The following is a 24,882-nucleotide window of genomic DNA, read 5'->3' on the forward strand; positions in this document are numbered from 1 at the left end:
TCTAGCAATGATGGAATTAAATTCATTGATCTCTTTTTCTGTTCCTGTTCTACTACAATGTGTATGATAGAATAATTGGCACATATTTTATCTTAAATAACTATTTTTTACAGATTTTCTGTGCTTTGAAATTTAGGCATGTGGAATTACACATTATTTTAAAATGAGTGAATGGATGACCTTAAAATTAAATTATACATGTCATGCCCAGATAGAGTAAAATAGAAATTCATTGACTAAAGGATTCAAATTTTACTTCCCTTTTGATGGTAAATCCTGAGACCCATTGTGACCACATGTCACCTGGTATCACAAAGTCATGCTGAGATAGAAAATTAGATGGTTTAGAAAAAGATTTTCTCAAGCTTTTCTCATTATGATATATTATAGAATGGCCTCAATAAATAGCACTTTTTTAATTTTTCAAAGGATATTTTGACAAGCAAAGTCCAAAGCTGATTTAATATCAAGGTAGTGACTCAGTTTTTAAAAACACTTTAAAGGGGCACCTGGGTAGCTCAGTCAGTTGTGCATCCCACTCTTGATTACGGCTCAGGTCATGATCTCAGGGTCATGAGATTGAGCCCCGCAACGGGCTCCGGACTGGGCATGGAGACTGCTTAAGACTGACTCTCTCCCTTTCCCTCTGCCCCTCCACCCCACCCCCCTCTTACAAAAAAATAATAAATATATGTCCTCTGTTCTTGTCACTTCGACATTATGATAGTTCAACGTAATCGCAGACTTTACAGACTTAAAAATAACTAAAAGTCAATTGATGAATACTACCAAGAACTAAGTTAAAATGTATTGCACTAATTGACTATATATTTATTGTATATGATTATTATATTGTATAAATAAATCTATATATATTATATAAATGTAAAAATTCAAGAAGTCTGTTAAAAGCAGAATGCTACGTAAACAAGGGGGAGATAGTTGAGGTTATTCCATTTGTATATTATAGCACCTGATCCCCAACATATTTCACTGATGTCTGTGGTTGCTCTTGTTTAACTTTGGTGTTTTCCTTTAAAGTTCTCTCTTCCCTGACTTCATGGTACGTTTTACTGATCTGCTATTAAAAAACAAACAAACAAAATTGTGGAGCAGTACGCTATGTCATGACATTACCTGGTAACTTCGTAGCAACTCTGCCCAAGTGCTTCCCTCTCCCAAATCCGGAGAATCTACATCTATGCTTTGAGCAATAGTTGCAAGCTGGCAAAAATATGAACCTCCTTAGTTTTCAGTCCCAGTATATTTCCTTTGCAAATCCTACAATTTATTAACTCTACGGCAGATTGACACAAACCATGTTCCAAAATAAACACACAAAAAGACCTTCATTACTATAATATCCAGGTTGAGAGAAACTACTATGGCAACACAGAAATTCTAGTGAGAGGCTGCGGCCATGCTGGGGCGGGGGGTCGCCGCACCATGCCTTATCATCCTTAGGCATGTGCTCTGAGAACCCCCAGGATGGGACTTTTGCATTACAAGGCAGGTACCAACACCATCCACCTACTGTCAAGAGCTGATGTTGCAAAAGTGAAGGTTGTGTCTTTCTCTAGTTACACACTGAAATGCAAGTATGTTCTAGCTTTTTCTTTTTGAATTAAAGAAAACTCACACACATACATCAATATAACTTTGTTTCCCTGGGTCTGCCATGTAATTTTGGTGCAAAGGCTAACACTATCCCACGATTTCCGTAAGTTACCATTCAATCCCATATTAAGGGGGCTGTTATACACCAGGGCATCTAGTTAACAGTGGACCCTGGAGCTTGTGAGTCATTCTGGGGGCTGGTCTTGTCTTCCCTCCTCCCCCCACCCTTTTCATGTTAAAATGATAGATGATAAGAGCTAAAACTTTCAAAGCATTTCAGATTCATGTGAAATTGTACATGTGAAGTGTGAGGTGCAACCTTTTATTATCTCTGTTCTGCAGATGAAGAGACTAAGACTAGAGAGACTACCTCACTTGTCTAAGGCCAAATCACCAGCTCATGGTATGGATGCAGTGACGGAAACCCAAGTTTGTATGCTTGACGCCAGATCTAGGCCCTCAGCTTGCTCACTGTCCTGCTGGGATGAACATCGCCCATCACCAATCTCAGCTTCTTTTTTTAGTTTAGTTTAGTTGTTTTTTTTTTTTTTTTTTTATAGAGTTTAGTTTAGGTTTTTTTTTTTTTTTTAATTAATTTATTTGACAGAGAGAGAGATCACAAGTAGGCAGAGAGGCAGGCAGAGAAGCAGGCTCCCTGCTGAGCAGAAAGCCCAATGCGGGGCTCGATCCCAGGACCCTGGGATCATGACCTGAGCTGAAGGCAGAGGCTTTAACCCACTGAGCCACCCAGGCACCCCCAATCTCAGCTTCTTGAACATACTTCTGTCTTTCCTCCTGAGCAGTTAGCTGACTAAAGGCAGAGAGCAGCAGAGCACGGGGGTTTCAGAGCATGGCATCAGGTAACTGTCTTGGAAATCTGGCTCTGGTGCTTGTTAGTTGTGTTAGCCTGGGCAGTTTGCCTAACTTTGGGCCTCAGTCTCTTCATCTGTGAAATGGGATATTAATACATGCCTCACAGGGTTACTGTCAGAATTACAGGGGTCATCTATGTTGTGGCTTAACAAAGTAAGAACTTAAAAAAATGGCGGCTATGATTAGTAAGAATGAAGACTGCAGGATACTTGCTAACAACACAGCTTGCTTGAGGTCTGTAGTTTTGAGAAAGAAAAGCTATTCAATGGCTCTAAAAGGGAGCGCTATGCTCCCTTCTACCATTTACAGGTAGTTTTGTGATGCCTGCTATTTTCTTTTCTTTAGATAAGACAGCTCCTGGGAAGCAATGACAGGTGGTATCAACAGTCGCTCTTCTCTCTTCTCTCTCTAGTCAGATACTCTGAAGTGGTGGCAGCCACGTTCAGACAGATGATTTTTACAAGTGGCAGAGTCTTTCTCTAGGGTCCAGACTTCTTAGTTTTCCCCTTGTTTTAATGATTACCATAGACTTCTGAGATTTATAGGCTCTATTTCCTCTGCCCTTCAAGTCTTAGATAAATACAAAGGCATTAATGTAAGAACTTTCCTCACCTCCACTGTGACTTATGGGACCTAAAATGGAGGAGAAGGCAGACCTTTCTCTGCTCAGCTGGAGGGACATTACATTTGCCTCTTCAGTTTCTGTCTCAGTAAAAAACATGATGCACGATGGAAAATAATTTATAGATTAAACTGGCTTATACTGGCATACACCACATATATACACATCTATATTTATTCAAATATTTTATCAATGGGATTGCAAATGCCAAAATAAACACATAAGAACACCAGGAATGAAAACTAACTTAAACCAAACAAAAAACGACACTGATTATTTCTCATCACCAAGGGACTTTTTGCTTTACATTAAGATAATTACTCCGTGGACATTCCTACTAGATTTGAAATGAGATTCAACTTATTTAAAAATTAAAACTACATGATTCAGAGAGTATAGGGCATTTTGATGTAAAGTGTCTGTGACACTCAATTAAAGAAAAATAGTTGGGCTTAATACCATGTCATTACTACCTTGATATGAAAAAATAAGTGTGGCCCAAATTTTACTTGCAGCTGTGCCTTTGCTTACATTTTAACTTAATAGTTTGGAACCAGAATGTTAAACCACAAAGAAAGGGAAGGCATTAAAAAGTTTTTATTTGGGGGCAGACTATTTAATTAACTTTCTAACCACTTTCAGAATGAAGTTGTCTAATAGTTATTCCCACCACTCATAGCAATTCTCTTCGAATGCAGTAATTTGATTGGCCCAAAACTTCAAAAATGCCACATATACACTTGGGTGTTTTAGGATGGTGATTCTTCTATTGCAATATTTACCAAAGATATTTTACAGCTTTCTTTCAAGGTAACACAGGCTTTCTTCCAACCTAAAGTATGCTTAAGAGCTGACTTCTAATGATTTTCTGAGAAAGTATTTGACACACGGTTGAATCATCGACATACGCATTTGCGTGCACGCTATATACCCACTACTACTTTTGATAAGCAAATTGCTTTTTCTTCTGCTCTGACTTATTTCACCAGAGCAAAAATATACTAGCATTTCATGGGCTGCCATAAGACAGCAAGCTGAAGGCAGAGGAAAAGGTTAGGTCTCTGACAAACTTCAGAGAAGTAGGACATCCATCCCAATGGGTTGATGAGCCCTTGGATTTCATTAAACTTTCGATGCTCATAATTATGCCTGTGATTTACAAGCATGTGAAATCAGAGGCTGCCCCACTGGGGCTTGCCCCGGCACACCCTGCGTCCTCCTCCTCATACTCCCCTGGCTCCCGGGCGCCCGGGCCACTGTCTCTCAAGAGTCCCACCTCAATGGGCTCAGTCACCCGGACAATCAGCAGCTTTCAGCCTTATGTCCTCTCCTCCCCTGGTAAAAGGATTGCTTCAAAAAGCATCTTTTGAAATGAGGATCCAAGTAGATAGAAAGGGACAGGAGTCCAGTCACACTTGTTCCAATGATGGACAAGTCTTTCGGCTTTGTCTGCTGCATGCTGCTAGCCCAGAGGGCTGCTGTGGGTGTGAGCCTCTCCGTCTTCTGGCCGCTCATGAGAACTGAGTGGCAGAGAAAGCTGTGTGTTGGTTTCCTCAAGAGGCCACCCTGTGGGTAACAGGTGCAGGCTTGTGCTTCTTGCACACACACAAAGCTAAGGCTGACTTTCAGATCCTTGGTAGTCAGAAGTTTGTTAAAATTACACTAGAATAACTTTTGGTGTCCTTGTCATTTTTACAGGGGTCTATAATATAAACACAAACTACATATTTTAGGAACAGGGATGACAGTTTGCCAACTAGATGAATACCAGATTCCAAAAGGAACAAAAATGGGAAAAATTTATAGGCAAAGAAATTGTCCAATTAGAATTGTTGAGATTTTACAACATTCTTTTTCAAAACTTCATATCAAGAATCTTACATGGTGCAAGAATGAACTCATCTTCTCCCTCAAAGTGGACAAGTAATACGTATAGGCCAAGGAAGTGACAAATGACAGCTAATATTCAACCATTTGCTCCCCATGGACATTTTAGTAGTAGCACCTGGGCATAGTCTGGGCAGGGAAATGTGTCTCATTCAATGTGAAACTGGCTCAGGCGTTTAGTTCGGTCTAGATCAGGGGTTCTCAAATTGGCTACACGTTGAAATTGCTTGGGAAAGCTTTAAAATCATACCAATACCTAGGTTTCAATCCCAGATAGTGCAACTTAATTTGGGCAGCAGAATTTTTTAAAGGTTTCAGGCAATTATACTGTGCAGCCATTCCTGAGAACCACTGGCTTGTCATTCCCAAGGACTTCAGATAGATGAAGCTGATTCGAGCACTTGCCAGAAGGTCTGACTCAGAATTCAGCTATAAGCTCAATTTAAAGATTTCAAACTTCCAGTATCTTTTTTTTTTTTAAAGATTTTATTTATTTATTTGACAGAGAGAGAGAGATCACAAGTAGACAGAGAGGCAGGCAGAGAGAGAGGGGGAAGCAGGCCCTCTGCTGAGCTGGGAGCCCGATGTGGGTCTCGATCCCAGGACCCTGAGATCATGACCTGAGCTGAAGGCAGAGGCTTTAACCCACTGAGCCACCCAGGCACCCCTCAAACTACCCAGGGACATAGATAGTATGATTTTTAAAATTTCTCCCTTTGAGATAAAACAACAACAACAATAACAAACAAAGCATGTACACACTCATACACACACATGCACACCCGCAAATGAAGATTTTAAAGACTGCTCACCAGTTGAACACTTGGATCATTCTTCGGTGTATTAGTGGTTAGCTTAAACAGTGCACTATAATCAAAAATCTATGAAATCACTACATACTTTTAAAACAGTTTTCTGACTCACTGTTCACTTGGCAATTTCACAAAGCTCAGTCTTGTAGGATTTGAGCTGTTGTGAATGGAATCATCTCTTCTGTAGGATTTGAGCTGTTGTGAATGGAATCATCTCTTCCCAAACAAATGACAGTTTAAATTCACAGGGCATGAGGATTTATTCCATTCATCCAACTCAACAATGTATTTCCTATAGCAAAGACAAGCCATTTCTTTAGCTTGTGTTTTGCATTTTTGCATATAACTTGGGTTGGACAGACATAGACAATTACACGTACTGAAATCTCCCACAATATTAGGCAGCACAATATGGGTGTTTAAAAATAAGACACCCTATTTTTAGCTTCAGACAGGACCACTTAGGGAAGAGTTGTCTAAGTTTCCTGGATGACTGGCTGTGTTGATGGCACTTCTCTGAAGTAGCTTTAAGAATCAGGGCTACTAAAGCTTTGAGGACACCAACCATGTTCTGCTTCTTGCCACAAAAATGTCAGTCCTTTACCAGGTGAAAGAAATTCCTGTTGATTCTTAATTGACAATTAGCAGAAACGGAATTCCAGATTCCCTTACAGCAAGCACTAGCTTTCAGAAACTCTTGTAATCAGGAATTCCTCTTTATGTTTGTTTTAAGATACTCAGATGATCATTAATTAATATCATGGGGGGATCTTCACTGTGGTTTGTCTTGTTTTCATTTCAAACATTTGAAGGTTAGGTTGAGTATACATTATTAATTTCTGTGATCTGAGTATTGCAATCAATACTTTAGTCAGTTAATAAAGCTTTATGCCTTCTCTTAGAATTTTAAAACTGAAAGCATAGAAAGTGATATACATAATAATTTATGAAATTGCTATTTGTATTATTTATATAAAATGATTGTTGACGAACACAGAATTCTGCCATGAACGCACTAACTATTCATATATCAAGAAGCCTAAAAAAATTACTGTGAAATAGGTGTGAAAATTTTTTTACTTCAAAAGTCTCTAAGGGGCATATCACAAAGATCAATGGTATGATCAACTCATGAACGTGTTGGCATCCGCCCCATCATACCAACAGTGGCCTCTTCTAACACTTCCAATTCATGACTTGCGAGGGAAGTTCCACAGAGTCTAAGATAAAGGACAGTTGTAGCATCACCTACCTGAGGTAACAAGGCTGTGGTCTCATTACTGGCTATACAGTATACACTCGACTCTGCCATGATAGGTTCCTATCTTATTGACATCACTAGTCCCAAACTCCAAGAGAATTCAAATATTGCACTTTAAAAAATATGTTCTATTATGTATTCTACAAATGTAGAATCAAGGATTTTTGAAGTTTATTTTAAGCCCTGTAAGGCCTGGAACTGTTGTAGGAAATAAGGGACAATGAGGGTTCTACAGAATTTTCCAGAGGCTTGCAGAACATACCTACTGCAGAATCATTGTACTGTCATAATCTGGCTTATACAATTTTATTGCGTGATGAAATATCTCCAGGTCGGAGAAGATAAACTTTCGTTCACTATCCCAATGAATGGGCGTAAGATGAAACAGACACACTCTGAAGGAACCCCAAGAAAAGGCTGTCATTACTTAGGCAGGTAAACTGAAGTAGAAATGAGAACATCAGTTCTTCACTTCTTACAATGAAACTGAGCCCATTTCTTACACCTCTATTTTATCATGCCTTATCTTTTTAATACCAATATTTTTATTCAAATATTTAAAAGCTGTATGTTATTCTTTCAAATACTTGAAAATATATTCTAAAGCCATTGGCAATGAGTATCAGGGTTTATGTCCTTCATCTCAGTAATGCTCTCTCTGTGAAGGGACATTAAGGAAGTCATGCATGATCAGGTTAAATAATACACAGGAGAATGATAAATCACATTACTTGCACTGATAAAAAGCAAATACCGGAGTCACTCTAAATGTCTCATAATTAGGAAATGGAATACCCAGAAGAGACAAAAACTAAGTTTTTGAGAGAAGTTTTCAAATCTGGTAACATACTCATGACATACTCTTATGTCAAAAAAAGAAAGCTAAAAAGATGTGTATACGATTAGATTTCAATTTTATTTTAAAGCTGCTTGGGAGAAAAGCAAAAAGAAAACATGTTCTTGTATGTTTCCACATTTATTAATATGGACCTATATTATCTTTGCAGTCAGGATAAATTCATCTAATTTTATTATAAAAGCTGGAAGTATATCAAAATGCTAGTAGTGGTATTCTTTAACTGATGAGATTATAGGTGATGATTTTTAAAATACATTCCCCAATTTTTTTCTTTCATAAAGAGTACATATAACTTTCATAGTAAGAAAAATACACTGCACGGCACCTGGGTGGCTCAGTGGGTTAAGCCTCTGCCTTCGGCTCATGTCATGATCCCAGAGTCCTGGGATGGAGCCCCGCATCGGGCTCTCTGCTCAGCAGGGGGCCTGCTTCCGCCTCTCTCTCTGCCTGCCTCCCTGCCTACTTGTGATCTCTGTCTGTCAAATAAATAAATAAAATCTTTGAAAAGAAATACACCGCTAGTGAGTCATGTACGTGCTGCTGCATCTTAATTCTTTGCTCCACTGGCGGTGAATTATCAGAACACATTTCAAAATGTACTTATTAAAGCCTTAGGTGCAAAACACTAATGCTTCATTTTAAGAGACTTTTGGTGATTTTGCTGTGAATTCTAATGAAAACTTTTATTGGGAGAAAGTTGAGACTACTGAGTTTAACAGATTTTCCGAATGATCTGTGTGTTGGTGCTGAAGCCCTTTTCCATAAATGATCATATGTACCATAAAGTACTTCTCTTACGCAGGATTTCTTGGTGACAGAGTCACAACACACACCTGAATTTGGGTGCTGCCAACAACATGGAATATATAATCTCTGTATTCTAACTGAATCATCCTAATTATTTTAGATGGCAGGTAATGAATCGACATCAGGAATGTACCTATTTTTTTCCTGACTTATTTCTTCTGGTTTTGATGTCCGTGCCTTTGAATAGAGCTCAACAAAGCAAGGAGGAGTTCATTTCTATATGAGTAGAAGAATATACATCCTCCTTTGACTTTTCTTCCCAGGTAAGAAATACAAAAGACAACCAGTTCTTCTCAAATCGCACTGCTACTTTGTTTCATTCTAAATTAGTCATGAGCTATTGAATGTGCCTCAATTTTAAAATGTCAGTTTACTTTACAGCTCCGTACTGCTAATAATATATTATGCTCTTGTCAAACTTGACAGTAATTTTATGTATATACTAGGACATTATCTAACATGAGAATTCAAACTGGAGAAGTGAGAGAAGGCAGCACATGCATATGTAATATAAAAATGGTCAATTATCGATGAAAACGTTTGACTTACCTGTAAAAACATTGTACAAGGAAGTCACAGTAAAGGTAGCATTTTTTATGACAGACGCAAAAACAGATGCAGTAAACGAATGCTTTGCTCTTGCCAAAATAACTGAAAGACCTCTTTGTTTCTACCAGCAAGTGCTGATACACAGTTCTAAGTATTATGCCTAGTAAACAACATTTAAACACATACTTTATAAAACCAGGTATTATTTTCAATCTGTAATTTACACAAGGAAAGCATGTCAAGATATCAACCTGATGGCACTGCTTAAGAGTCACCAAAGAATATTAAAAATGTCATGTCACTGTCCCCAATCAGTTGTCGGAAATTACTGTCCCCTTAGGTTGTCTCCTTACGTTCTCCTTAAACATTCTTTTTATTACAAATACTTTCAGCGAGAGCGAGAACACTAAAATAAAATCAACATAGCCAGAGCAAAGAGAAATAAAATTTAAAAAGCCAACCTTTATTCCACTTTGAACAAGTTTGTGAATGTCCAAATAAGGCTCCTTGAAAATTTCTCCTTCAGGGGTAAGTATCTTCACGTAACCTTCTTTTTCCAGAATGAAGAGACGGTGCGAGCCATCCCCACTATGCAGGGCGCCGACAGGCTGGCGCAGCCCACTCACAACCTCCTGAATACAGAAGCAGTTGTGTTTGTGCTTTCTAAACAAATTAAAGAAAACCAGTAAGCTTTTCTTGAGGTGAAGGAGGTAAAGGATGTATTTGCATCCTTTTCAAAATCTATTTCCTCTAGGAATCAATGGTTTTGAGAATCATGACGTGCTGTTAGCCCAAAAGTCACCATATGATTCTTTTAAGTTCTTTTCAGTGGAACAAATAGCCTTCTACCAAAAAAAGTCAGAGAGAATCCAAATAAAAATTTTACAGATTTTTAAATTTCATGAGCTCATCATCTTCTCTTTCAGTGACTCTAATTAAAATTAGCTTTACTCACAATAATTAAGCCTTACAGAAAGGCCCTCAGAGAGAAAGTTCTGAGATCTATTTATAAAACTCTGATTTGCTAATAAGAATTGCGCTATTTCCATATGCTAACAACAGCCATAAAGGTCAAGTTTAAAACTATAATCATGAAATTCACGTGAATCACAGAGAGGCCAAACTCATAATAAAAGATTAGTAGTCTAAGCATTAAAGGCATTTAAGCAAATGTGATGTTAGAGAAGCAAACTACCAAAAAGAAAAAAAAAGAAGCGTCTGGAGGAGATAGCTGCTGGAATCAAACACAGACAGTTGATTCACTAACAAAACCACAAAACTGTTCAGTTGGTTTTTTGTTTTTGTTTTTGTTTTTTAAGATTAAAGAGCATTTATCTTTATGAACCTGCTGATCTCTTCCACTTTGTCATATTCTTCCATCTGGTCCAAGTAGTTAGATGCTGGTCCTCTGATTTGTTTTCTTGGAAAATCTGGAAAGCACAACCCACCATCTTTTCTTGCATAGTAAAAACAAAACTCTTCAGCAGTAGTTTGAAGGAAACCTTTAAAAAAAATGCAGAAAGACTCATTAGAAATAGTTAGCATGACAGTAAAAATGCCCTATTTGAAAGATAAAAAATGGGAAACATGTTTTAGAAAGTATATGAATATTCTAGGAAAATAATAAAAAGAAAGGACCACTTTTTAGCTTGGGATTTCCATTTTTTTTTTAACCAAAATTTAAGAATTTCTGTTAAAGTGAAATAATATGGCATGGGATATCTTAAAAGACTCATACGGAATACACAGAATCCAAATCCAGTGTTAATCTTATTGCACTGACCCTTTGCAAGCTTCCTCATTTACCATATGCTGTACTTGTAAGTTTATCCCATCACTGGTCAGCACTTTCCCCCCTACCATAACAAATAACATCCTAAGAAGAACACACTAGAGTCAAGAAAGAAATAGACCATCGGGTGCCTATTTGGGTCATTTTACAATCTTTTTCTCTGTCACTCACATGTGATTGAATAATAAATCTACTGAATATCACAAGGTCCTTATATGTCATAATAAATGACTGACTCACTGTGACGGTGTTAAGAACAGAGCCTCCATCTTCAAATACTTATGTGCCTTTTTCCTACACATCGCTTACAGAAAATAATGCTTATCTTGTAATATAAGAACTATATTTAAACTATCCCTTCAGTCTTCTCAATCAGAAAGCTGGTATGCCACCCTCACTGAAAAAAAATATGACAAGTCAAAACAGAAATGCAAAACAGACTTACTTAAAGGGATCTGAAAGATGTTTTCTCTTCTTTTACCGATTGAGAATTTTTTTTTTTATCAAATAAAAACAACTATATTTACTAAAGGGGAGGAGGACTTTATGACAAAAAAAAGAATTTTGACATTATTTTCACAATTTAAGTAAATAAGGTATTTTGGGGGGGGCACATTACTAAGATTCCTTCCATATTCTGATTACTTCTGCTTTCAGAATATGATGTTGTTACCAGAGTCAACCTTATATGATGTCCTAACTTCCTGCTGCAGGTCTCATATCTTTAACTACACATAACACTTTGATTTCTACCTAACAATTTAGATTATTGTACACATAACAGCTTTGTGATGAAGGTACCTTGTCCCTTGGCTGACGTTTAGAAGCTGTGTAATGGATTCAGGTTTGCAAGGATTTCTAAGAACAAGAACTGGGCACAACCAAGTGAGACTTATCCGTGGAATGTGAAAGACTAAAAGTCTATTTTCTAGGAGCTTGACTTGGGCCCCCTCAAACTTAAAACTAATCTGAGAATTCTGAGGGTCCTGATGTACATTTTGACCTAACTTTTGGGTAAAATGTATCATCCCTAAATTTCTGAGACAGACTCTTCAAGACCAGTACGGGACTAGACTGTGAGGAAACATCTTCTCCTTGGAAATCAAGCAAGTGAGAGCAGATGTCCTTGGGAGTGTGTGTGTGTGTGTGTGTGTGTGTGTGTGTGTGTAGGGGTGGGGTAAGGGTGAGACTGAAAGGAAGCACGGCAGCTGGGAGGGGTGCTTCATGGGAGGGGCAAGGCAGCTGGAAGGAGGTTATCCTTCTTTGAAAAAAATTCTGGGATTAGAAATTGGGGAGAGGAATGAAGGAGGCAGCATTTACTCTTCTTCAGTGATTCACTGTTTACAAAAGATAACTTTTCTCCTCCGTTCTTTCCTGGCTAAGCACATAGATGAAAACTGCTCAGTAGTGTTGAACAAGACTGTTTGATGTAAAAAGAGAAGGAAAACGGCATTGCTAAAGCAAACTTTTTGCAGTTTTGGGCTCGATCTTTTTCTGGGGACACACACACACACACACACACACACACACACACACACAGCCCCCATCAGGCATCAAGATCTCCATGCTAATATTATGCATGCAGGAATACTGTCATACTATGGATATATTTATAACTGAATGTGTAAATGAGAAATTTCGCTTTAATATGATCTTTGCCTGCAAGATCACATAAAAATTTCAAAGTGAAATTGATAAGAAATTTCAAGTTGGCTTTTTAAGAAATATCTCCATCCAGGATTACTGTCTGCAAACCAATACCATCTTAAGAGAAAATTAACAAACAATGCTGATGGCTGATTCCATTTGACAAGGTTATTGGCTGGGGACAAACGTGGAAGTGACAAATCATTTTCAAATGTAACACCTGAAGATTAAAGAGCATAGATTCATAAGCCCTATGGCTCCAAAGGTGTTCTCTTACCAAATTAAAACAAAAATGGAATTAACAGTGAATTACTCTTAGCTTTTTACAGAATCTACGCAAACTGAGTAAGGGTAAAGGAGGGAGCCAACTCAAAAGACACATAAAAATACGGACATTTTCCTCCTAATTATGATATTTGAATTGCAACATCTTATACTTTTGTTAATAGTTTACCTTAAATGATCTGATTTTGTGGACAGTGATGACTAGGATATATTTTCCTGTGAATAGCTAAAAGGAACCTGGTTTCAGGACACTGGGTTTACATTTGTTTATTGTCAGGGAAGATATAATTTACCAAATGGTACCCTTCTATCTGGGACAATACCCCGAGAGGCATTTTACCGAAGGTGGGTGTTTAGTTCACTTTGGATCATCATAGTATGATCAAGTCTACTGATGATGGAAATAACGTGGATTTTTCCAGCCAGCGGCATCTTTAAAATTCCTGATAACTTATCAAATACCCTGGACCTGTAACTATTCTCCTGGATCATGATGAATCCAGTCCTACTATACCACAAAGCAATGCACAACATACTGATGTAAATAAATATTCTCTGTGGAATGTTCTAAGCTCTAGCTTTCCTCTTGGCCATGTATGCTAGAGAAAAGTTACTTTTCTTCATTATGTATGCTGTTCACCATGATAAGGAAAAAAACAAAACACAAGAAAACCCACTGTCAGTGAGGTCTGCCCTTGACAGCATTTTCTAATAGAGGTAGTGGATTTTGATGTATCCATCCATTCCGTCTGGTTTGCTCTCCCGGGGACTAATAAGCCACATGTGTAAGGTATCTGACTGGGGTCAGGACTGGCTATGGACTACAGAGACTCAGTGGAATCAAACCCTTGACCTTGGCCTCATTAGCAACAGGATTAAACCAATTGAACTAATTGTATACAGACATTTCGCACTAAATAACCTACAGCTGAAGAGAGGACGGCCTGAGAGTGAGAAAAAGTATATCATGATACTCATGGTAACAAGTATAAAGGAGGAAGCAAGGCCACTGAACATGCATTTCCACCCTTTCCACAGAGTGTGCTATGTTTGCTGCGGGAACAGCAAAGCATTGCCTTGCTCCATACGGCAGGCAGAGAAGAGGGCCGCTGGTCTGAGCAGGGAGCGCCTGTGTGCCTGTGTGGGTGTTTGTTTTTCTTTTATTTTCAAATGCAATTTTGCTCTTTTATGAGTTTTAAGAATTTACTTCCTTAAGTCAATTCACAACTGGACAATATTATGATTAATAAAACACTAGTATATCTCCACTACGGTCTTTTAACTTTTTTCATGTTTTGAATAGAGGCAGACCATGAATATTTCTGAATTACAGTTTCTAAAGCACAGTTATCTTCTGGATGTTCTTGGATTCCAAGGTGACTGGTGCTTTCTTAAACTCATGAAGGTGAAGCAAAGGGATAGAGCATTTCTGTTTATTTCTTGACCTACTGGGCAACGGGGGGAAAATGAAGATGCCTTTGAGATTTTTTCTTTCCCCCTCTCTCAACCCCTTTCGGCAAGTGCCCTAGTCGTGGATTTTCAAGTTTTTCATGTGCAGGAAGATGAAGCTATTAATGAGGAAAGTCAAATATATTGACTTCTTATAAGAAAAAAATCACAAAGTATCTCTTTCCTGCAGTTATGAACTCTAGAGGATAGTAAACCATGTCATTCTGTAGACTTAAGAAGGTGAAAATGTTAAAAATTTGTTTTGAGGGCAATTTCTGAAAAATAAGTGTTCCGGAACCGTAAAGAGCCTTCTGCGTTGGGGCAAGGGCTGAGTGGGGAGAGTCCCGTCTTATCTATCATACTTTAGAAAATGGTCAGCTCTGTGCCCTGGATAAGTCTGGAAACAAATTGGTTAACATAAATTAACGCAAAGAGTGTGTTATTACAACTCACTTTTGGGACCAGTCTTTAGAATGATTATTAGCTTCTGACAGATGCAGGGGAAGTCCCCCTCTGCCTGCTGCTAGAGCCTGGAGCCTGTCCCTGGAAAGCACCCTTGCTTCTCTACCCACCACTGGAGTGGAGCTTTCATCTGGTTGTCTTTCAAGGCAGCCTGGGTGGCCCCCAAAAGCACTTGACATCTTGATGCTCTTCGGCAGTTTTACATATACACAAACTTTGTAGAAACATAAATTTGTCATTCGTCACCACATATGTTGATCTGGGGAGCGAGGTGCTTGCAGGTCTAGCTCCTGAGCTATTTGTGGCACTCTCTCTCTTTTGCTGGATGTTGCTCTCTGTTGTTTGTTTTGGAAGCTAAAATAACTCACATCTGTAGAGACCTTAGGGGTGAGTCCTTAAATCCAGCACTGTTGTATTTATCTCAGGTAGATAAAGGTGGACGAAAATGGTAAGTGCCCATATTACTTGTCAATTTATATTGGTAAAGGCAAACCTTCAAGACTTGAGATTTGCAGCAAACCTTCATGGTACCTAATCTGTTATCGCTTCTTTGTGGGACATCTAGGCAACCGTGACCTGTTCTACTCTGCCTTGGGGAATGTGATAAAGGGGAAGAAACAGCTGGTTCAAGAAAAGCCTTTCAGACATGGTGGTAGTTTACAAAGACAATAATAATATTTTCTCACGAATGGCTTTAGATACATGTATGGTACACCAAAGGAAGCAAGCAATCCTAGTCAAAATATTTTCTTAGGTTAGTAAGAGAGCTCTATTAAAAAAATAATAATAAAGAATGTACACTTTTCTGGGTCAGAGAAAAATGTAAAATATGCATAGCAGTTAAAAAAGGTCTCCAAGCGCATCCTACACTTCTTAAAACTTGTCTTTTCCTTCAATGCCGTTTAGTTTTATAACTGTTAGCTTCAGTAGATTTGTTTGTGTGTGACTCTGCCTAACTAAACAGAATCTGTCTCGTTAAATTCTTTTTTATCTCTATGTTGATTCTTCCAACTGAAGCAACAACAGCCAAAGTTTACAAACTTTGGATGGTAAAAGTAACCAAGGTCCAAGAATCTATTTGTTTTTTAGGGTCCAAAATAAGGTAGTAAGCAGATATATTTGTGACACTGTCAGCCTATGAACTTCTATATCTGTCCTATCACTTCCTCGCCTCACAACTTCGGTTAAGGCATTTAACCTCTCTTGAGGCTCAGTCATCCTCATTGGTCAAATGGGGATGATTCCACTTTTCTTTCCTGCAGCACAGAGTTTTTGAGGAGCAAATTCGCATTATATGTGAAGGTGCTGTGTAAGGTGTTACTTTGGATTTCTAATAATTCTTTATTTAAGGAAGTAAGACCTTAAGAGTCTGTGGGCAATCTGCACTTTGGTATCAGCTAGGTAGAAAAGGAAGCTGTCTTGGTATTGAGGCTGGCGGATGAAAAAGACATCAAGAAATCTGTACGGATAATCCAATGCCTATAAAGACCACCAACTGTATTATCGATTTAGCAAATGTAAAACATCTCAACAAAACCAACATACTGTTTGTAGACCGGAATGACAGTAAGCTTTTTAGCAGCAATTCTGAAAGTTTACAAATTTGTCAAGGTTAACTGTGAGGTAAAAATAGGTTTTTGGGTAGGTGAGATAAATTTTACCCCCTCAGAAGCAAGCATCTAAGAACAGGTATCTTATAAGGATATTCTGCAGTAATTTATTTAATTTGTCCTTTTTTTTTTTTTTTTTTTTTTTTTACCTGGAATATGGCCTCGGCAAGTATAAAAGAATTCTTTGCAATAGTCTTTGCAGAGCAGGGGAAGTGCAAGGTCTCTTTCCAAGGCTTCTCTTTCAGGTGAGTGGAACAGGCTCTGGGAATGTGGAGAGCAAAGTGCACATTTGATTTCCTCCAGTAACTTCCCACATTCTGTGTTGTTGGTAACAGAAAATATCTGAAAGCCATAAATCAGAAACAAACTTCTCTTTAGTCACGTGAAGTTAGGTTTAGTTATGTTTTTTGTAATCCTATAAGTAGACTCATGTAACTTAGCCACAGCGGTTGTCTGAAAAGAATTACTATGTCACAAATACAGAATGCTTTTAATAAGGATATAAGTGGAGTCTCTTGGCCTGAGATGGGGGAGCAGAGGGTAAGGATGCATAAAAGTGCTTCTTACCCTTGCAGGTCAAAGTCTGTTTATCTTTCAGGTATGAAAAACTAAATGACAATAGTACTGAGACCCTTTAACCCTTTATCATTTTACTCTGTGTCAAAGTGTACAGTGACTGATATTTACTCTAAATACCTTTATCCAACTGTATGTAAAGCAGAATTTTCAAAGACATGGTTATTTGTGTCTCAGGTAAAAATGTAGTTCACTCCTGATATTCCTAATATGATATTCTCAGGGATATTATTGGAATTACATTTCTCTAATTTCAGGTAGTTTTCAATCTACAGATTGCATAGGGAAAGTTTCCTACAGTGGGGGAAATACCTTCTTTTCATGTTGTATAAAAAAAATATCTGAAGCTGAACTGGTTTAAGACCAATTTTTATTATTCATTTTATCTTAGCCAGGAAAAACTTTCTAACTAGCTCCTCAGGTATGTTATATGCATGAATAAACACAGGGGTTTAATAAAAGTGCTTTTGCATAGGATTTAGTGAGTTTTAGTAAAAAAAAAAAAAAAAGGAATACTTTATTTATACAATATTATATCTTTTATTTCAGACTTTTATCTTTATTTATACAGTATTACATCTTTTATTTCAGTAAGACTAATTCAGGAGTTACTGATTCACTGAGGTTAGTAATTTGTCAATGAAGTTGGTCTTGGTGTCTAGTACTAACTTTAAAAAAAAACGACTTCAGGAGCTCCTCCAATAGACATGGAAGACAATACCAGCACAATATTTGAGACTTGAAATGTAGTGCTGTCTAAATTAAGTATTGATTTTTCATAATGGGAATAAATTTCATACCTTTTCTGTTTATATAACTACATTTATGCCTAATTATTTCTTTAGAACTATGAACTGAAATTAACATCTGAAACTTCAGATCATTGTTTAAAGCAAATACTTCATTCACAAGGAAGTTCTAATTTGAGTAAATGGCATGGCTTCTGTTTTTTATGATAAAGATATTCTAGATGATCACGAAATTTGGACCTGAGAGAACAAAGTGACTAAAAAGTATCACTGAATACAAGCATGATAAAACTTTAGCATGTAGTAATTAAAAGTTCCATAGAAGTTACCCTATTTCAAAAAAACTATATATATTTTGCAATGTGTTGTAACTATCTACAACATTCAGAAAAGTTATTATTAATCACAATTATATTTACATTTTGATTTTTATCAATTTATTTAAATGACAATTGCTTAAATGGTTAAAGTTTTCTGAAAGGAAACATACGCCAGACACTTAGAATTTGCATTCCAAGAATGTTTTAAATGTCTTTTATTGTCCATATTCTGGCAGACCTCACCAGATCTATTCAATATTAATACTGTTCAACTTTGTTCTGTTTGCTTATTGTACAGCAGGGCACTAAGAACAAAACAACTGCAGGATGCTGAAGTCACCTTTTTTGCTGGCTGAAAAACTGGAATATAATTACCTTTAGTTTTATGGAGAATATGCATGCTTCCATTTTTTTATAGCTGAAACAAAATGATCCTCATACACCCTCCCAGCTGCTGTCCAGGAAGAGCTTGATTTTAGTGCCTGAAGAATTTTGTCTTTTACAATTTTTGGAATGTGTTCTGGCCACAAGATCTCTCATCAAAAGTTTCAGAAATAGGATTCAATAAATTATCTGAAATCGAGTATAATGTTATTCTCTGTAAAGTTTCATGCTGTTCCGGCCCAGCAGGATGGTAACATTTTGCTCTGTGTGAGGTCTGCAGTGTAAATACCTATTTGAAGATAGATAGAGCCATCATTCTGGCTTTGGTTTCAATGAACCAATAGTCTTACTGAAGTCAATTAAACGGACTCAGTCCAAGCTGCAACACTGTTTTAGACAGATGAGTCCTGGTGTGTGTAGGGTAGTTTTTCTTCTTTTTTTTGCCTATGTGCTTGTGTCCATATAGGTCCTTAACTTTATGTCTGACAAGGTCATCAATCTTAAGAAGAAATTTAAGCTAATTTCCTGTTTCGATTTTTAAAAGCCATCTATGAAACCATCAAATTATAGTGGTTTAAACTAAATATACTTTGAAAGTCATGTAAAACTTCGAAACATTATTACAGCATGCCTAGTAATGATTGTGGCTGTTGCTGACTAATTTATAACATCTGGCAGGTCATCCTTTAATCTTGAGCCACAAGAAAGGAAAATCCATAGAAGAAAGGTAAGATAAATACTGGAATACACACAGTGGAGCGTGGCCTACAACTATAGCTTATCAACAAATGGTAAAATGGGTGACAGAGACCTTCTGTATTTCTCTTTATTTATCAAGTAACTGAACAAAGAGGATAAAAAGGCACCCACATGGGTTCGATGAGCAGACAAAAGGAGAAAATACATGACAGTATATTAAGATGTCGCCTCAAGATCACTTGGTACACAAAAAGTTATTTCTAAAAATCATATGCCTACAAGGTTGTTCAGCTGTTGGCTAGAACACATGCGTCTCTGGACTATAGTGCTGGATTATGTCATTAAAGAGTTCAGTTTCAATTTTAGGCTAATATGTAAATAGATCATTGTACTAAGGCAGCTGTTAAAGGGACCCCAGGATGAGTTATTTGTTTAGTTGGATGTGTTCAACAATAGCCTTTGTCCCTGAAAGAGCCAGAGCAAACAAATGATTGTAAAAGGGCACACTTGAAAACAATTACTTTTCACCCATTCCTTGACAGCTTTGGCTGTGAAACCACCCAAGGTAGAGAGAGCATCTAAGCCTCTGTGGCTCCAAGTTAAGTTTTAGAAATGGGGGTATTTCAGTTGGCTGCGGATTCAATCTGGCTAATGGGAATTAGATCCTTTTAGCATGTTGTATTTAGGAGCTGCAAAAAAATATTGCCAAGACAATGTAACTTCCTAAATTTTGGCAGTATTTATTTATAATGGTAGTTAATAATCTCGTTACAATACACGAGATTACTAAACTGTACTAAAAAATTAGAATATGAAAGCATAATACCATGGCCAAAGGACTGAACTCAATCTTAGTTCATTACATTAAAGAAAATGTGTTAGTTTGTAAATTTGATTTAATTGCACAGATGAGCATGCTTAATATTCCTACCTTGTTTGCTACTATCTATGAACTTTCTTCCTGTAGGAGGAAGCTATGCTTGCAGTTTCTTGAAAAGTTGCACAAATCCTTCTTGGGATTTTTTCTTTTTTTTTTTCATAAACAAAAATGGGTCCGTTCAAATAGCCATCATCTCTCCTGTACACACATTATGAAATAAGACCCTAACATATATTATAAGCCAGAAAGGCTTAGGGGAAAACAGGGAAACACTGAAGTTTATTATAAAATAACATGTTTTAAAAACTGTTAAAACTTGAGAACTAACATAGGTCAAGAATGCACATGCACAGCTATATCACTACTCTGTTTTGAACAATTTGAGTATTGTTGGTTTATAAAGCCCTTGTAATGGAACCAGCAAAGTCTAGTGTACCAAATTTAATTCAGACACATTTTCCAAATGAGTAGGGGTTTGTTGGAGATTGGAAGCACGTAAAACGGAAAGGAATGTGGATAGCTAACATGGCAGATTTCTTCCTAAAGAATGATTTCTTAAAAAAAATTTATATAACACCTCTTAAGGGTTATGACTCCCCTCAGTTCCTCCCCCCACTCCTCCAACTCCCCACTCTATTTAGTTAACAAAGTTTTCATTTCTCATGCTCCTGGATGAGTTCAGTATTGCAGGGGTCTGCAGATCACTGGGATATTCATAGTGCACATTACACACAGGGAGACTTAATGGCAAATATTTCTAAGCCCTTCTATGAATTTCCTGGTTCTTCTGGTCTCCTGGTAAAATCCTGCAGATAATGTGAATGTAGCTTTTTTTTAAAAATTTAATTCAATTACCATACAGGAGCTTAATGACATTGTTTTGAATAAAATGCTGGAATATCTGTTCCCTGAATCTCAGACTACTGCTGCATATGGTAAGAATAAAGAGAGAGTTGCAGCTGAAAACCTGCAGCAAGACAGTTCTCACTCATCTGGGAATAGAGGGAGTTGGACAAATGCTCCCTCAAAAGGCATGAACATTTGGACAGAGCTGGGGACTGAAAGAGAATGATGTTCTCTAGTTTCACCCATTAGTGAACCAACTAACAAACACAATGGTGTTGTTGTTATTCTTTTGCCATAAGCAACAGGACTCTGTGTGTGGGCAACAGTTTAGTGGGGAGGAGGATAAGTCGACCCCTTTTTGTCCTATTGATTTTTTCCTATTTGCATGACTTGAGCAAATTAAATGATGCAATATGGCTTTTTGTTACAAAACAAAGTGAGAGATACCACCCAGACACATATGTTGATTCGTAGGAGCTGTTTACATGAGAATAGAGTGAAATCTACCGTGAACTGAGCATAAAAATTAGATTCAGCCTGGGTATTTTTTTTTTTTTAATGCCTGGGCCAGCAAGACTGAAGCACAAGTTTTCCAAGAGTCTCTCAGACCTTGACAACTGCAGTGTTGTAACAGAGGAATTCTTAATTAAACCTAAAATGGAGAAAGGGAGGGGGAGCAAAGACACCTGATTGTTTATTTCACGTGCAGGGATTGTTAATGACATGATCCCCCGCCTGCCTTGCAGTACAGTAGAGAGCACACGTTGCTGCATCCCATGACAAGAAAGATGTTGCAAACTCAAAAATAAGCTTGCCTTTACACTCAACCAACACTCTTCCATATTTGTTTAGACTTAAGAACACAAGGAAAGTGTAAATGCCATTACTCCTAAAACCAATTTCTAGAGAAGATGTTCCTAGACAACTCACTGCCATGCAAAGCCCGAATTTACAATGTTTCAAAACATTACAAACCGAGGCGGAGAGAATAGTCTCAGTTTTCTGAGACAAATATGCCCCAGCAAAATCTTTCGCCAGTCTTTCGGGTTCTCAACGGGAGTACCAGGAGTTCCTTTTCGCAGCTTAACTATTGTAATGCAAGACAACCCCCTCTGACGGGGTTGGGGCTCATAAACCAACCATGCTTCAACATCCTTTACGATTCAATCCTCTCCCTAACCGAGCACGTGGAGAAAACTGCACAAATCTTGTTACCCTAGAAAAATAAACCGGAAACCACAACCACCTTAATTTACAGTTTCACCGCAGCCAATGCCCGATTCGATCCAAAACACACTGCTAATCGCGATTCTTTTAAAATATTTACCCAGCCCAGAATGCGGGTACCACAGAAGCTTCTCTTTTCTGAGACCGGCAGTTTTGCACAGCATCCCACCGCAGACTCTTGGGGGCGGGAGAGCTATCTGCGCACCCCAGAGAAACGCACGACCAAATCACACTAGCACTTCAGAAAAGTTACCGGAAAGAACCCTCCTCACAGCCACCAGCATTTCTGGAGCCGCGGGGAACCCCCACCTAGCCAGGACGTCAGTCTCGCATCTGTGAGGAGGGTGCGTGCTTACCTTGTTATCCAGGCGCCCCAACCCTGGGCTGTCACTCCGCAGGCAGCAGGACAGACGAGGGTAGAAGCCACCGCACAGCATCTCTCCCCCACTCAGCAGCTCCAGCTGGGACATCATCCGCCTATCTCTCCTTTTCAGGCGCTTCGGGGGGTTCCCATTTAGGCACCTTCTCCTCCTCGCTCCGCTCCCTTCACTTCTTTCCCCAAACTTAGCATCTCCTTCAAAGAAGCCCAGAGCCACGGCCAGAAGCAGCAGCTTAAAGGAGAGCATCTTCAGCATCGTCTGCCCCGAGCGGCAGGGGCTCGGCGCAGGAGGATGGGGGGTGGGGGGGGGAACGCCACTGCCCAGCAGGGGCACTAGGGCGCAGCTCCAGGAGGAGGCTGCGGGGGACACTCGAGAGGCAGAGAGCGGTGGCGGGGGCGAAAATATGTGGAGCGATGCAACTTTGCAAAAAATAAAAAGATAAGGCGATGGGTCCAATGCCTTAGGGGAGTCCGAGGAGCGAGATAAAGTTGTCCGGATGACACCGTTTGCAGTTGCGCGAGTGTCAGTTGGGTTAGGGGCTTCCTGCTGCGGCTGGGAAGTGGGAGGAGGAGTTGGAAAAGGAGGAAGAAGAAGAGGAAGAGAAGACGGCCACAGAGGTTCACTTGTCCGTGTAACGGGAGTTGTTTAGGTGAGACAGTAGCAGGAACAGAAACGGCGGCGGCGGCGGCGGCGGCAGCGGCGGGGCAGGCGCGGGCAGGGCCAGCGCTGGGCTCTAGATGATGCTGAGGTCTCCTGTGCCGGCGCCTGCAGCTTCTCACACAGCCTCTCATGTTTCGCTCCCTCTTTTCTTCTTCTTTTTAACTAGCGCGCGGGGAGGTGCTGCCACCGCGCGCCCCTTGACGTCACCGCTCCTTGCGCGCCCCCGCCCGAGCCGGGCCGGGGGCGGGGGAGTGGGGAGGGGAGGGGGCGGCCCCAGCGAGAGCGCGTCTCCCGGGCCCGACGGCCTTGCGGCTGCGGCGGGGAGGGGCCGCAGCCCAAGGCGGCGGACGGAGGGGGAGGGCCCGGTGGAGCCCTCGGAGCCAGCCTCGAGGGCGCGGGACCGAGCGCGCCCGCCTTGCCGAGGTACCCGGCTGGGGGCATCCATGGCTCTGGTCCTTTGGCCCGCGGGCCCGGAGAGACTGAGATCGCTCGCTGGCTCCTCTCTCCTCCCCTCAGCCCCTCCGCACTACCCCTGGGTAAAGGAGGCCAAGCCCAGGCTCGGAGAGCAAGTGAGTAAAAGTGGGCCGCGGGGGGTGAGAAGGGAGGGGCCCCTTCCAGGCCTCACCCCCCCAACCCTCGGCCCGCCCCTCGCCCCGGGCGGGGGAGGATGCACGGAGTGGGCTGGAGTTGGCGGTAGGTAGTTTTTCGGTCCCTTTCCCGTCTCCCCGCCGCACGGATTCCCCTGCTCCCCGGTGATTTCCAACGTGAAACTCGAGTCGGTAAAGCTCATCCCTGGGGTCTGATTTAGAGGCGGGGGGACAACTCAAACGCTGAGAGCCGCTGAGTAGGTTAAGACGGTTTGAAGACTATTGGAGAAGTACCCGTCCTTGCTGAAGGTGCTGCGCGCTCCCGAAGTGGCACAAGCGCGTGTGCGTGCATGAGGTGGGGTGTCGGGTCCCCCAGCCTGGCGGGCGGGCCCCGGACTCCCCTTTCTAGGGACCCACCTGTGCCCTGGAAATCATCTGGGCCCGGCCCGCACCTCCCCGGGACGCAGGAGCGCAGGTTCCTCCCCGCCAGGTGAAGGAAACTGGCCGAGAAATCAGCGTTCATTTTCAAGGGGGTGGGGGAGGATCCTGGGGAGATTTCCCCGGGGGTGTAAATACAGAGCGTTAGTTCTGGAGGAAGAATTAGTAGCAGGGTTTCGGGCGTGCAGAAGCGGGATGCCCACTGTATCCCGTGTACCTAGATATTAACCTTTCCCCCAGGTAGACAAAGTCTGTGTAAAAATGTTTCTAAAAAGATCTGTACGTTAAGAGTGGTGACTTGACATTTACGGGATCCCCGCAAGTTGGCGTGAGAAGGAGCCTGTAAGGGACTGCACACAGAACGTGCTTTCTGCCCGTTTGAGTATTTTTAACAGGGGAGCAGATTTTCTGTTAGGATTTTGAAGAGGAGATAAGGCAGATTTCCCATTTTGGCCATGGAAGAATGTTCCCCATATTTGGATTTGCTTCACTTCTCGGACATAAACTTCTCCAAGCTAACGTGAAAGTTGGTGGAGGTGGACAGCGGATTAAACGAATTACTGTTATTAAAGTGGCCGCAGTGGCTAGATAAGTCTTCTCTTTG

The 24,882-nt window shown here is 40.0% G+C and overlaps 1 protein-coding gene across 1 annotated transcript in view; it reads right to left on the reverse strand.

The window, feature by feature from the left end:
* The window catches only part of LOC111156387 (hedgehog interacting protein), a 90,008-nt gene extending 66,789 nt beyond the window's left edge, over positions 1-23,219 (reverse strand). The window contains exons 1-4 of the mRNA XM_022517234.1: positions 22,570-23,219; positions 16,682-16,874; positions 10,633-10,789; positions 9,749-9,950 (exon numbers count right to left, since the gene is read on the reverse strand). Of these exons, the coding sequence (XP_022372942.1) occupies positions 9,749-9,950; positions 10,633-10,789; positions 16,682-16,874; positions 22,570-22,848 (831 nt within the window). The 5' untranslated portion in view covers positions 22,849-23,219. The remainder of the gene's footprint in view (positions 1-9,748; positions 9,951-10,632; positions 10,790-16,681; positions 16,875-22,569) is intronic.
* Between the last annotated feature and the right edge of the window lie 1,663 nt (positions 23,220-24,882).

This window comes from Enhydra lutris, unplaced genomic scaffold (genome assembly GCF_002288905.1).
Source record: "Enhydra lutris kenyoni isolate GAN:26980312 unplaced genomic scaffold, ASM228890v2 scaffoldscaffold3, whole genome shotgun sequence".
Taxonomy (NCBI): domain Eukaryota; kingdom Metazoa; phylum Chordata; class Mammalia; order Carnivora; family Mustelidae; genus Enhydra; species Enhydra lutris.